General features: G+C 50.7%; 4 protein-coding genes across 4 annotated transcripts; all 4 read right to left on the bottom strand.

Annotated features, from left to right (window-relative positions):
- Positions 1-498: 498 nt before the first annotated feature.
- On the bottom strand, positions 499-2,499 carry TEOVI_000915100 (Elongator-like Protein 3b; the record flags this gene model as incomplete). The annotated part of the gene is made up of 1 exon (XM_067221518.1): positions 499-2,499. One exon carries the CDS (start codon positions 2,497-2,499, stop codon positions 499-501), a length of 2,001 nt encoding a protein of 666 aa, XP_067077619.1.
- A 410-nt stretch (positions 2,500-2,909) lies between these two features.
- TEOVI_000915000 (uncharacterized protein) lies at positions 2,910-4,985 on the bottom strand (the record flags this gene model as incomplete). The annotated part of the gene is made up of 1 exon (XM_067221517.1): positions 2,910-4,985. One exon carries the CDS (start codon positions 4,983-4,985, stop codon positions 2,910-2,912), a length of 2,076 nt encoding a protein of 691 aa, XP_067077618.1.
- A 361-nt stretch (positions 4,986-5,346) lies between these two features.
- TEOVI_000914900 (DNA polymerase zeta catalytic subunit, putative) lies at positions 5,347-11,226 on the bottom strand (the record flags this gene model as incomplete). The annotated part of the gene is made up of 1 exon (XM_067221516.1): positions 5,347-11,226. One exon carries the CDS (start codon positions 11,224-11,226, stop codon positions 5,347-5,349), a length of 5,880 nt encoding a protein of 1,959 aa, XP_067077617.1.
- Positions 11,227-11,707: 481 nt separating this feature from the next.
- TEOVI_000914800 (Beta-lactamase superfamily domain containing protein, putative) lies at positions 11,708-12,811 on the bottom strand (the record flags this gene model as incomplete). Its single annotated transcript, XM_067221515.1, has 1 exon — positions 11,708-12,811. The coding sequence occupies one exon, from the start codon at positions 12,809-12,811 to the stop codon at positions 11,708-11,710; it is 1,104 nt and encodes a 367-aa protein (XP_067077616.1).
- Positions 12,812-13,277: the final 466 nt, after the last annotated feature.

Raw genomic sequence — 13,277 nt, 5'->3', positions numbered from 1 at the left:
TTTTTTTTTTTTTGCGTTACTGAACTATACCTCGTGTACCCAAAACACTGGCTTGCCCTCAATGTACGGCCTGTACTGTACTGCCCTATCCGGATGGAGATATTCGTGGTGTACAAATAGAGGACACCGAGGAGGGGAGAAATAAAGGCAAAGTTTATATGTCGTGTAGGAAGCATGAGGGAGCGGGAAAAACGGCAAGCCACTACACAAAGAAGTTTGCAGGTTACGGCGGCCAAAGGAACCCCATCAGCGGGAGCGCTCCCAAACCCTCAGGGGACACCGAAGTAGTTAAGGAAAAATTCCGCGTTCCAACAAGAGATGCCCGCGGCTTTCTGGACAGCGCCGGTACCGATCGGTCTGCATGCAACACGAGGCAATAACCCCCTCCCTCCTCGTTATTGCGCTCTGACAATATTGAGAGAAAAAGCGGCACGTGTGTATTCATGAGGGACGAGCGCGCAGCTCACTGCGCTGAAGCAGTAAACCACGATCGTTCACTCATTTACCGAACATAAATCCCTTCAGCATAGAAATGAAGCCGCCATTATCATTATCGTCATCCTGCTCCACTTGCTCCTCCGTTATAGTGCTTCCTTTATCTGCAGTGAGCTGTTTCACCATGTATGTGTCCTCTAACTTATAGCCAAGCTTTGCGTAGTAACGCCGGACACCCACACCGGCAATAACTGCAATTTTCATGAACCCACGCTCGATGGCAATTCGTTCTGCCTCCCGCATTAGTTGTGTGCCCACACCCATATGCTGAGCTTCATTACCCGAATTGGGCCGCGATACAGCAATCAACTTACCATAAGTATGCAGTTCACGAATCAGTGCGCAGCCCTCCAGTGCCTTCACGAGCGAATTCGATTCGCCACTGTCATCACGCAGGCGAAGGCGCAGATGACCGTAAAGAATTGTCTGTTCCATGTTCTCCACGGAAAGGTAAAACTCCGTTCCTCCACTGGCGCGAAACTCATTAACAAACACTTTTGTCTGATTTCTGTCCACAGGCGCCCCTTTGCACTCACGCTCGCGGATATCTTTGCACCGGATACCCTTAGCCTTCATTTCCGCCTCAATAACTTGCCGAAGATTACACCGCCGCTCGCCACCCATGATGTATGTCGTCGGTATGTCTCGAATGATACGATTCAATCGGATCCGCCTGGGGCAATTCTCCATGATGTACACCAGAAGCTTCACCATCCAAGAACCACCGTCCAGCTCTGCGTATGGTTTGTACTTACCCGTACGATACCAGTCCTCGATCTTTGTGTACGGGACCGTCGCCGTTGGGTACACCTTCCATTGATCAACCTGGAAATTTTCATTGTCCTCCGAGAATAAATACTCAAACATCTCATGATCCTTCGAGTAGCTGCTCCCTGGTAGGTCAGGCATCCAGTGAGCATCAACTTTGAATCCCGCGTCAAGGAGCCGCTTGATGGCTACGATGGTTTTGGAAGTTGGGCAGTCACGGTTAACGATAGTGAGAATGTCATCGTCCAAGTGTTGTATGCCGACCTGAACACGAGTGACACCAAGGGATCGGAATCGTCTCAACTCGGATAAATTTATATAATCAGGCCGGGTCTCGATCGTCACGCCAATTATTCGGCACCGCGCATCTTCATTAGCTGTTATTTCCTGCTCCAAAGTACCAATAGGCCGCAAGGGAGTGGAGTCATAATATGTGTTCGCCGCGTAGAAGTTTCCGGTTATAAACTCCTCCACATACTTTTTGGGGTAAAAGGAAAACGTCCCGCCCAGGATAATGAGCTCAATTTTATCAACTACATGGCCATTGTTTTCCAGAGCACTGGCGCGATCATAGAACTGCCTGATAGGATCCCAACCGTTACGGTACCCCCGAAGAACACCAGGCTCTTTCAGGAGATAGGAGCGGGCGATACCTGGCTGATTTGGGCAGTAGTGACAGTCCTTTGGACATGAAAACTGGCCGGGTCCCATAAACACCGTTACAACAAGTACACCACTATGCGATTTGCCGCGTTTACGCAAGAGAAGCTCTTCCACAGCCGCAGATTCCTGCACTTCACCCGCACGCACTAACTGCCGATACGCCGCCGTAAGTTCTGACTTCCGCGCCGTGTCTTTAAAGCCCACGAGCCGCGACGCCTTTACGCGAAGGTGCTCCAGTTGGTTCTTGTTTGTGATACCCGCAGCTTTCCTCACCAAAACTCGCACTGCGTCAAGCAATGCTTTTTGACGCTCCTTCGGTAAATCGCCGAAGTCCTCATGTCCGTTCATCAACTCTTCCACTTCCTTCGCTTCGTCCGGCTCTTCATACTCGCCCAGTTGAAGGTGGAAACCTTCTTGCATGGACCGACCGGAGAAACGCGCCTCTCTTAGTGAAAGGTGTGGGGTGTGTTGGTCCTGCTCTTCCATACTATCGAAGTTTCGCTGTGCATTTTCCTCTCGCCCAGTGTTGAGGTCGTCGTGTCCACCTTCATCACGAGGGCGCTTTAGCGACATTCTTCTACGGTGTTCAAAAGGCCACAAGATAGCCTTACCTAAGCGTGGAACGTAATTCAGTGCAAGAAGAATTAGATGGAATTCAGCAGCTGCAAAGGTATCCTCGGCCAAAAGATATAATGGGTGGAGAGGGGAAAGGGGAGTGGAATATGCAGACGCACAAGCACACACAACCACAGGAGGAGGAAAAGGTCGAGACAAGAGCCCTCCTTAAAAAGATATGAAAACCTGCCTTCCGACGTACTCCAGAAAGTGCGTTGGAGTTATCTGCCTCTCAGGACACCGCGCGCGCTTTTCATTCACAACTCCTCTCCCCTAACCTATGCTGCGTCCCCAAAATTAGTTTGTTAAGCGAATGTAAACAATGCCTCACGGAAATGGTGACTACCAAACGATTTAATACTCGCTAATTATCCGCTGAGTCTCGATTGAGCCTCCACAACACCCTCCAAAGTGTTACTATCGAGACGTTTGCCCCGCTTCGTCCATAGCGGGGCGGCGAACTCGTATTGGTCCTCCAGTAATCTCGGTTCAGCATCAACCAAATCCCGCGTCTTCCGCTTCCTCACCAATTTTGTCATATATGTCTGCATACGCCCTGGTGGCTCACTGCTCACAATATGCCGAAACAATTCCCTATCGCCGGCTATTAAAGCTGCTTTGGCACAGCCCATGCGGACTGGTGCTGAAGCGACCGGTAGCAGCCTCTGAATCGTGAGAGAAATATCTGGGTCGTGCAGCTGAGCGAGGTACTGCACATGCATGCCAAGGCGCTCGGCCACTGTGTATTCCGGGTTTGGTATTTCCCTCGTACCCGGATACAACTTTGTCGGTTCTGGTTGTTGCGACGCAAGCAGCAGATCAGCCAGACGCTGCCTCATACCACGAACACCAAGGAAGTCTTTAATATGCCCAGACCATTGCATCACGTACAGTAATGCCATCGCCGCATCTACGGGGATGTCAGAAGCAAACTCTGTGCCAAACAGGCGGTTAAACCGTCGCAGAAGTCCTCCACCACCGCTCATTCGTTCATTAGTCGGCCACACGACACGAACGAAAACCGGGATGCGCATCTTCGGTAACACCTGGGAGTCCTTCCACATGAACTTGAAAGCTTCCGGATCCTGCGGCGGGAGCTTCACCTCTGATGATAAATGTACTTGCACAAACAGGAGCGCCTTGGAGTATATGCAGCGGTAGAGCGATGTAGCAACGCCGGGTCCAGCGATTGTCGGTATCATGTGCTCAGCGTGCAAATCCACAACAGTTCGCATATGCGGGATGGCAAACAACAGCGGACAGAGGTCGACATGCTCCATCAGCTTCTCGGGATCGTCGTGCTCGCCTAGAAAAAACTCCTGTTGGTTGGGAAACTCACGGATGGGTGCGAACGCGAATTGAGCGTTCCGTGCGTCGTACGCCATGTATCGTAGGATATCTCCCTCTCCAGCTGGTAGCCTCTGAAGTTCTAGCATTCGAACCGCGGTTGCGTGGCGTTCCATAAACTCGTCATGGTGCCAGTCCCTATGTAACGCCGCCATGGAAGCAAACTCCGCCAGTACCCGCCGCACAGATGCGGCAGTTCCCTTAACAGGAAGCCACATAGCAGGTGGAATGTCATTGCTGAGTTGAATGTAGACAACAGGTTGCTGCTGTTTCGGGTTAACATATAGTTTTGACGGACACGTACCGACAGATGTCGGAATCTGGGCGCGACCGGGAAATGCATAGGAATCGCAGAAGTGGACGTACTCCCGGCGGGTGTCCCCTAAACACAGCAATGTGCGTTGTTCATGGGTGTATGTTGCCGTACTTGGGAATCGATATGGTCCGACGTGGTAGTCAGCCTCATCAAGCAGGTTGAACGGAATCCATACGTACGGATCCACGCCATCCCTGACATCAGTACCAGCTTCAGCAGACCGTTGGGTGGTATCACATCCGTCAATGTGAAGATTCTCTGTGGAAGAAATGTAATGACTGGGCTCGATATCACTTACCAACGCGGCATCATCCATATTGTCTTCGCTATTCGTTCGATAAAACAAATCTTTACATAGTCGATAAAACCAAGCAGGTGGTTTATTGTCTTCGGATCCCTCAAACACGCCCCACAGCTTTCCATTCTTATGCGCGCAAGCAACAGGTCCTTCTTCCTCTTCGTTCTCCAACATCTGCTCCATGTGACCAGCCGAAGAAGATGACGGTTCAACATTTGGGACCATTGGGTTGTAGCGAGCAGGTGGGTCCACCACATCCATCGTCGAGTAAGTTCTCGTGACATCATGCAGAGGCACTGTCTCGACAGGGCTCAAAAGTGAACTTAAAAACGGGGAGCACCCGCTCTCATCACTGCATTGCAGCGTCATCTCGCATTGCACCTCAGCCGGTGTGGACTCTTTACCAGCCCCACCAGTTCTTGTGTCGGTACAATGAAGCGAGCGACACAACGTAGAAGCAGTGGTTACAAATAACCGCCTCATGTTACCCCTCTGGACCCAACTACAGCAAAAAATGAAATCATAAGGAGGTACATATAGGTATATATGGCTGAACACGTACCACAGACAACAAACAAAGTGCAGAAGAGATGGGAAAACTCACGTTTGCCTTGAGACACGAAGTGCCGCTAATAATAATCACAACAGTTAAATGAGCACACTCGCATACATGACAATAGATACCACAGTGCAGCAACCACAAAAACGGTGAAGAGTTACGTACCGCGGAGAAAGAAAAAAAAAATAACGGAAACACGAGAAGTCGAGCACAAACAGGTTTTATTTACAAATATTGAAAGCAAACTCCAACCGCTAAGATATTATCAAATAAAATAACATTGTATCAGCGAGTCGTTACGTAGTCTTCAAGTACAAGCAGCTGCAGGTAGAGCGAAGAGAGCCGCTTCTTCTCAAACGACAAGTGACAATCTACGGAAACACACCTAATATCTTCCTCCCCCTGAAGCTTCTGCTGACGTTTCCCCCACCGTCGCACCACAACACCAGCGTCGTGAACGCCACGGTCAGGTGCAGCAGCAAGGCTATGCGGGATGCAGAAATTCATATCTTCCATATCCCTCTTCCGACTGGATAGAAAACCCGGCCCACCCACCTCACCACAAGTCCCTATGCATCGCAAGCAGGCCATTTTCATAAGTTGTAGGTGGCGCTCCACGCGGTAACGTCGTGACGTCACGCGTTGGGCGGTGGTTGATAAATTTTCAAGACATCCCTTGCAAACTGGAGGGTCAGTCGGTGAGGTGGCTGTTGAGTTTGTGAGGCATACAGCACATAGAGTCTGCTGGTAATATGAATCAAGGGTTCGATTTTTCGCACCCCTCGCCGACTGATTTCCAAGCAGCCCACTGCCACCTTTACCTTTACCCCTACCTTTTCTCTTGAACCTTTCATTACCGTGATTGGCATTGGAAATATTAACGTTAATGACATCAGCGCACAAAGTAGGGGGCGTCGCCACTCCTCGCGCCCGCTTGGCGGCTTTTGTCGCAGCAATACTTAATCCCAGTTCAAAGTAGTTTTGGTAAGTACGACCCCGAGGCATCTCCGCATACCAGCGGCCACAACTCACACCAACCAGATAAAACATCCTGTCGAGCGTAGGAACAATGTGTCGTGTGATATAGTACTCACTGTCAAGCATAAGATGATCCTCATCACTCAGCAGCTGTTGGGGGTGGACAACACGATCGCTTAATCGTGTGGATTCCGGCCGTCGAATTACGACGAATGGTATGCGCTCCCCCCAGTAAGGAGTCCTCATGGCATCCTTCTCCACAAGCAATGCCGCGAGACGCGCTGCTGCTGGTAAACGCCCATTGGGTTTATACCTTCCAAATTTCACAGCCTTCCGAAATATGCAGTCAACTGGACTGCAGTCTCCACGTTGCAATTTACTTACTTCTTCATAGAAACACTGTCGCAAGGTTTCAGTGCCTGCCCCGGAGAAGAGAAGGTGAATCATTTTTGCAGCAAGGTGCGCAGTGGCTGGGCACTGGTCCCTTCGAACCGTCTCAATTCCCTTTGCCAAAAATTGCGGCTCCTGTTGTTCGGGCTTGAAATAGGCATACCCCACGTAACGTTTCTTCACTAGGAGAAGGCAAGGAAACAACACCTTCTCGAATTGCAGGCGCACGGGAGCTGGGTTAACCGCTGTCACTTCTTTAGCCATCTCCTCTCCTACTGCGAATGCCTCTTCCTTGGTTCTCCCCGGTAGACGCACAAACAATGAATCCGTGTCGCCGTAAACAACTTCTGCCTTCCAAACGGGGTGACTATTGATTAACCACATGGCTCGCTCCAACGTCTGGCGTCCTAGCATGACAATAGCGTCAGCCACATCGGCGCACGGCATACGTCCAGTAAAGGAAGCTGCGGTGTAACCATAGGTTGTATTGGCAAGCATTTTAATAGCCATCTGTTGTTCCTGCAAGATCTGTTGCATGTAAATGTCTCCGAAGGGGTGAGCCACATGCTTCAGAGCTGCCTGCAGATCCACGCGGGTGTCAAGTAAAACACGAAGCATCTGAGGTAGCACACCCTCACGATTCTCCGGAGTTAAGAACATACATCCGTTGGGCGTAAATGTCACGCCGTGTAGTGTGTTACTGTTTTCATTGTCGTCGTTTTTGCCAATGTGGTCGTTCTTGGTGTCCGCAAGACCACTGAGAAGTGAGGAAAGAAGCATGTCGTCTCGTTTGTACGACTTGAGCACACCCAAGCGTCCATACACACCTTTCCCCACAGAACCAAGACAGGTTGTGTAGCAGATGTTGTAAGCTATAACAATACTTGGATACAGACTGCGGAAGTCCAAAACAACAACGGGGTCGTCCTTGTAGAAGCCACTGCGTGGTTGCATTATCAGTGGCATACTCTGCAACCGCGGTTGACGGTGTACAACTTCCAGTGGTGGTGAAAGCAGCGCAAAACCCATGGGCTTCGCCATGCGATGTAACGTGGCTTCCACGCGGTATTGACTCCCACGGGTTAAAACTTCACTAAACAGAATTCCAAACATGCGGGCGAACTCCGCTGTGCGGGTGAAGAAGTGCAGATGCTGGGCGATGCGGTGCGGGGCGACGACACGTGTAAGGAGAATCGACATAAAAACACGTTGCATACCCGCTTCTCCCGCACAATACATCCGCGTGAGGGCGACGTCAGTAAAGAAGGGCAAGCTGCTGTTGAACAGTTTCTTATATACCATCTGTAGGGTAGTTGACGGCAGCTGAAGATATTTGCGCAAATACTTGCTAAGATCAACAATGATTCTCCCGGCTACCTGTGGACTTCCACCAAAACGACGGGAGAGCTGCTTCGTCAAATCGCCAAGATTAGGATGTGCATTGGTCGACCCACCTCTAACATGTGCCACAGAACCCCTAGTAGTAGCAGCAGTTGCCCCACTGCCCGTGGAGAACAGTGTTGACTCCGAGCAAGAAGAAGAGTGTGATGAGTCAGAGGAAGGGGATACGCATTCGACCTCACTAATATTTTCGTCACTACTATTAGAGGGTTTCTCTTCGGGATTAAGATGTATGTTCTCGCTTCTCTGGTTAAACAGTGCGCTATCTGGCGTCAAGCGTGATAAGTCACGCGCGAGCGAGCGGCGAAGCGCGATCTTGTAGCGCAGCGCCAGCAGCCCTATTCCACTTCTGCCCACCTCCCAGGATATGATAACGTCGGGATCATAAGCTCGAATTTCCCACATGACGTGCCTCAGCAAGTGCTCCTCTGACGGCAACTGGACCACCTCCACCGCACCACTAAATGGGCTCACGCGTGGTTGGCCCACCGGGACTTTTTGTGAGAGCCCCGTCACACAAAAAAGCCGCACTTTGACCCTCTCATCAATTGACGTCGTTCGGCCCAATCCGACAGCCAAAAGACGTTCTTGTGCAACATGCTGCACGCCGTCCCTGCGATGAAGAAACACCTCGACCAACATCACACGCAGAGCACATATGAGACGAGTGGAGTGGCGCTGAGAGCGGGATCCACTGCTGGAGCCATGCGGGCACCATTCCTGTTTTGCCGCAACTGTGTGGGCGCCTTCTGGTGGCGTCAAATCCTGCGAATGTGCTATGCGTGTGAGAAGTTGAACTGAGGGTCGCTTCAACAGGGAGGAAACACATTTCGTTGGTGGTGGAAGCTTCGGAGCGAGTGCCACCACTCGTGGCCACGTTGCTCCGGATATAACCACACGTCTTTGAATTGGATCAAACCTCCAGATGAAATTTCGGGGTATATCTCCAATAAGATTAGAACACCGCACACACGAACCCTCACGCTTAAACTCCACTAACAGAGCTTCGCGTTGCGGGTCCACGCACTCGACAGACGAAGAGGAAAGAGCACAAGAAGGTCTCGTCACACCGCTGCTTATAGCTACAACAGACGGAGAGACAGGTTCCCGAATACGTGGTGAAAGTGAGCAACAGACTGAAAAACTTTGAAGTAGTGACAACTGCGATTGCACAGCGCACTGCATTGTTTTCGATACGGAACGCCTCAACCCCTCGGGTAGCTTGAAATTATTCCCGCTCACCCTGTGATCCGATCCACTCGGTCTGGACGGGGCCCGTTGGTGTGGAAATGTACACAGCTCGCACCCGTCTGGAGGAGGTGATAAAGAAAGTGAAGAGAAGAGCTCTTCATCTTCATCCGCCACTTCAGCAAGGAGAGAGCTTTCATCATCACTGGAAGCACATGGCGTAGACTGAAGGAGCAACGCGGGCATCGCCACGTAATTATCATCCCCCCGAGGTTCGATGGCCGAAAGCCGCCGCTCACGAACATGGTAATTATACCTACAGAGCAGTGCAATGGAAATGAAACAATCACCATCACCGATGATCTTACCGCAGTTTCTGTCATGAATGAAACTGTGGTAAGAGTGGTGAACCACTATGGGTGGGCCCTGCCTGAGCACACTAATCGAATTTATATCCTCCACATCTCCAAGTAACAGTTCCTCCTGGTAACCTTGTGCGACGGGAGTACACCCACCAAGTTTCGTTCCTTTGCCCAACCAACAACCACGTTTCTCGAGTTCATCCTGACAGTCAGCGAGATGGGTCTCGCTTAACGCAACATACCACCGCAGGCGGACACTGCTGGTGCCTAAACACACGATCTTGGCAAACAGGCAAGATTTTGCTGTAGTTGTGTCGTGTGACTCCTCTGACGCAATGGCAACCGTGTCGCCAACTGAAAGAGATTCTCTCCAATTCCTGTCACTGTCGCCACAGTCGTTCCGCAGACGGGCGTCAAGGGCAACCTCGTTTCCCCCCTTACTACTTTCAACACTGCAGCCACAAGCGTTAGTATTACTACTACTTCCAGGGCCGTCACTACTGAGGGTCGATGGGAACAGTACACTCGGTTCGTCCTCACCCCTTGGTGACATTCCTTCTACATAATCATTGCCTGGTAACGGTGTGTCAGAGGATCTACAACGCGGGAGAGGTCGTTCCCTTTCGTCACATCCTCCCTGCTCACTAGTCACTCCTGGAGGCACTAGGGGGTCCTGTGATGTTCCCACTTCGCCCTGATCATTGTGCAGCGAATGTTGCGGTGCGGAGAAGCATCCCGGAGATGAATCCGGAAGTAGGACCTCGCCGACGATCCCTTGCATATCTTCCATTAATTGTTGTGTAACGCCGACGGGGCTATCCACTTTCTCCTGTTCCTCAACAACGGGATCTGTGAATTTTGCTTTAAGAGACTCATTAAAGCGCTTACGCAACAAAACGGCCCCAAGGTCACAACGTTGTTGGTCACTAACAGTGAAACGACGCGCAAGCAACCCAGAGGTGCACCCCCGTAACACAGCATCATCTACACCAAGGTCTGCAAAATACTGCCGAACGTTGCGCCTGGCGGTCAGCAGGTTTTCGCCCGGTTGCACGGCTCCGTCGCGGAAACGCAACGATGATGCCGACACATCAACCTCAATCTGAGCACAACTAAGCCTGGCGGGCTCCCCTTCGGGTCGCACGGTGGCGATGTTCAGTTGCTCAGGCTGCACACTGTCGGGAAGTTTTGACCGCGCGGTGCAGGAGGGAATGAAGAAGGCACCCATTCCCTTTGCTCCATAATCCGCCATAAACTGGAAGTGAAATGGTGAGTGGGCCTCATATACCAACCATTGCCGGCCACCCATGTGCTTTGTGCAGTACAACAGGTGCAAAAAACGGCTAACCATCGCTGGGTCAACCACGTACACTTTAAAAAATGGCTGCTTCTTTCCGTGATAACCATAGAAGGGGAGCAACCAAACCACATCAACGTGATGTATCAGCTGTTGTCGATCATGGGGACGCGGAGCAGCTGCTGACTTGTTGCGTCCTGAGCTCAGTGCCTCCATAGCAACCGACTCAAGCTGGGTTCCAAACTGCATAGCGGATATCCGCGAATTGCTACGCTGCACAAAAAAGTATGGATACACACCGTGAATATGAGCACAAACACTGTACCGTTGTATGCTATCTAATTTACTTTCAGATATTGCCGCCTCACGCGGAACGTCACTCTTTTCTCCAGCTGCTCTGTCATTCCCTTCAGTGGTTGTGTAGCCAAAGATATGCAATATGGGGCACCGGGAAGAAACACGACGAAACATAGGGGACATGACGGCGTCTCCAAGAGCGGCATTCGGCCGTTGAAGTGTGTATTCAATGGAGACTACGTACAAGTTCATAGCCCCCGTGTGTATTAGCACATTAAGTCCTATCAACCCACCCTGTGCCCTCTTATTGTTGCCCTCCCCCTTTTGATCCTTTTCTTTATCGTTTTTCCTTCCAAAACAAAACAAAAAAAAACAATAACAATAACAATAATAAGACGGAAGGAAACAATAGTGCCGACGTAATGTCATTGCCCAGCAAAAGAGGTCTCTTGAGCGAAGTTGCAAGCTAACCCGCACCTGATAAGAAAAATGTTGTTAAATAGCCATGAGGCAACGTGCCAAACTTCCGCTACGCCGAATCATGCACTCCCTGACACTCAAAAGCCAACCCACGCCTTCGGCCCATCCAATAGCCGAGTTTCCAACCCGCTCCTCCCGCATGCATCGACACAAGTACTTTTGGATAATTCAACTGGTACTTCCATAAAAACCCTCAATAAGCAATCGGTGCGCTTATTTGAACTTCAAAAAACAAAAACAGTTGGCTGTGATGTCACAAACGTCCACTAAGGTGCTGCAGTCCCGAGTCTCCGACGGAGACAACACAGCCATCGTATCCCATTTCCATTGTGGCACCCAAACCTAGCTGCTGAAGCTCCTGCATCATCTCATCGTAGTTTATCCTATGTGACATACCGACGTAATACGTTTTGGCAGCATTGATCCTTTTTGCAGCGGCAATGGACGCTTCCACGTGCAGATGAGCGACGTATGGCCTCCGTGATAACATGTCCAGCACCAGTACCTCAATGGGGACAGCGGGGTCAACGCCAAGCAACACCTTAGAGCGCGCCAAGTCCGTGAAAAATCGGTCCTCCAACTCACTAATATCTGAAACGTACAAAAGCAGTCGCGGCGACTCGCTCTTGTCATGCATCGGCACAAGAAAAGCGTTTGCACGATAATTCTCACCGTGCGGAACGCCAACGGGCACAAACGACCACACCGCGGGTGCCCCAGTTTCACACCCATCAGCAATATCGCCCTCGTTCCCAGTTGTCACCCCCTTCGGCCGTGGAGAAAACACCACATCCATTCGTTCGACTCTGGTGAATAACTCCCAATTGATGGTGGCGACAAACTTATTCTTCTTTACTTCCTTCTTAGCTGGTTCCCCAGCGCCTCTGCTGCGCATGTCTTCTGCGAACAAGTAAGGGTAAACCCCTCTCATGGCTGCGAGCGTTGTCTCATCCGCGTACACCCCGATAGGAACATCTTTACGGCTAAACTCCCTGAGGTCGTCAATGCCATACGAAGCATCGGCGTGGTCATGCGTGAGCAATACGGCACTGAAATCGCGGACAAGAAACGAAGGAAAAACCTTTAGTGCCGACTCTCGGAACGTCTTACCGCAGTCAATGAGGATGTTGTGTACTGTACGATCCGTCGGATGGTAAAGCTGTATGAGGAAAGAGGGGTTCAAGCGATGATTTTTGCTACCACTACAACGGAGAGCCTCCTCACAATTGGGGCATGGGGAACCGGAAAGTGCACAAGAAAGCATGGGCGTGCTGCTGCTCGAACCGGAACCAACAATTACGGCACGCACAAATTCCATCTGTGGCGCAGCAGTACTCCTTCCCACGCCTCCCTTCATGTGAAAGTAATAATGAGTCTGTGGAGAGCTGTCGGTCCCTTCGTGACACAATCAAATATCACGATGCCCTTCTTCAGTTCGTCGTTGCGTGTTTCCTTCTTCGCTTTCTTTTTTATAAGCGACTCCGCCCCCTCCTCCCTCCTCCCTCAGAATTCTTCTTTTCCTTTTTAATGTCTTATTGATGACCTTTATACGCGTTTGCACCACAGGAATTGAGGTAACTAAATCGTCTGCCTCACACTCCCTTTGCATGGGAACCATGTTGAGGTGCAGAGGGAAAACGCGTAATACCAACGGAAAGCAAGTGAAAATATAAATGGAGAGAGAAACAAAAGAGAGGGAGCGATACAACTGAGTGCCCGGCAACAAAAATCGATGCTTGACAGAGGTAAACTATCGCTCAATCACCGCTTCTCGTCCTTGTTGTTGTTGTTGGAGGGGAGGAAGGATGTTGACTGAAGAGGTG

This window comes from Trypanosoma equiperdum, assembly GCF_001457755.1.
Source record: "Trypanosoma equiperdum strain OVI genome assembly, contig: ctg_1451, whole genome shotgun sequence".
Taxonomy (NCBI): Eukaryota; Euglenozoa; class Kinetoplastea; order Trypanosomatida; family Trypanosomatidae; genus Trypanosoma; species Trypanosoma equiperdum.
Note: the sequence above shows the minus strand (reverse complement) of the source record. Positions and strands in the feature narration are given on the sequence as shown.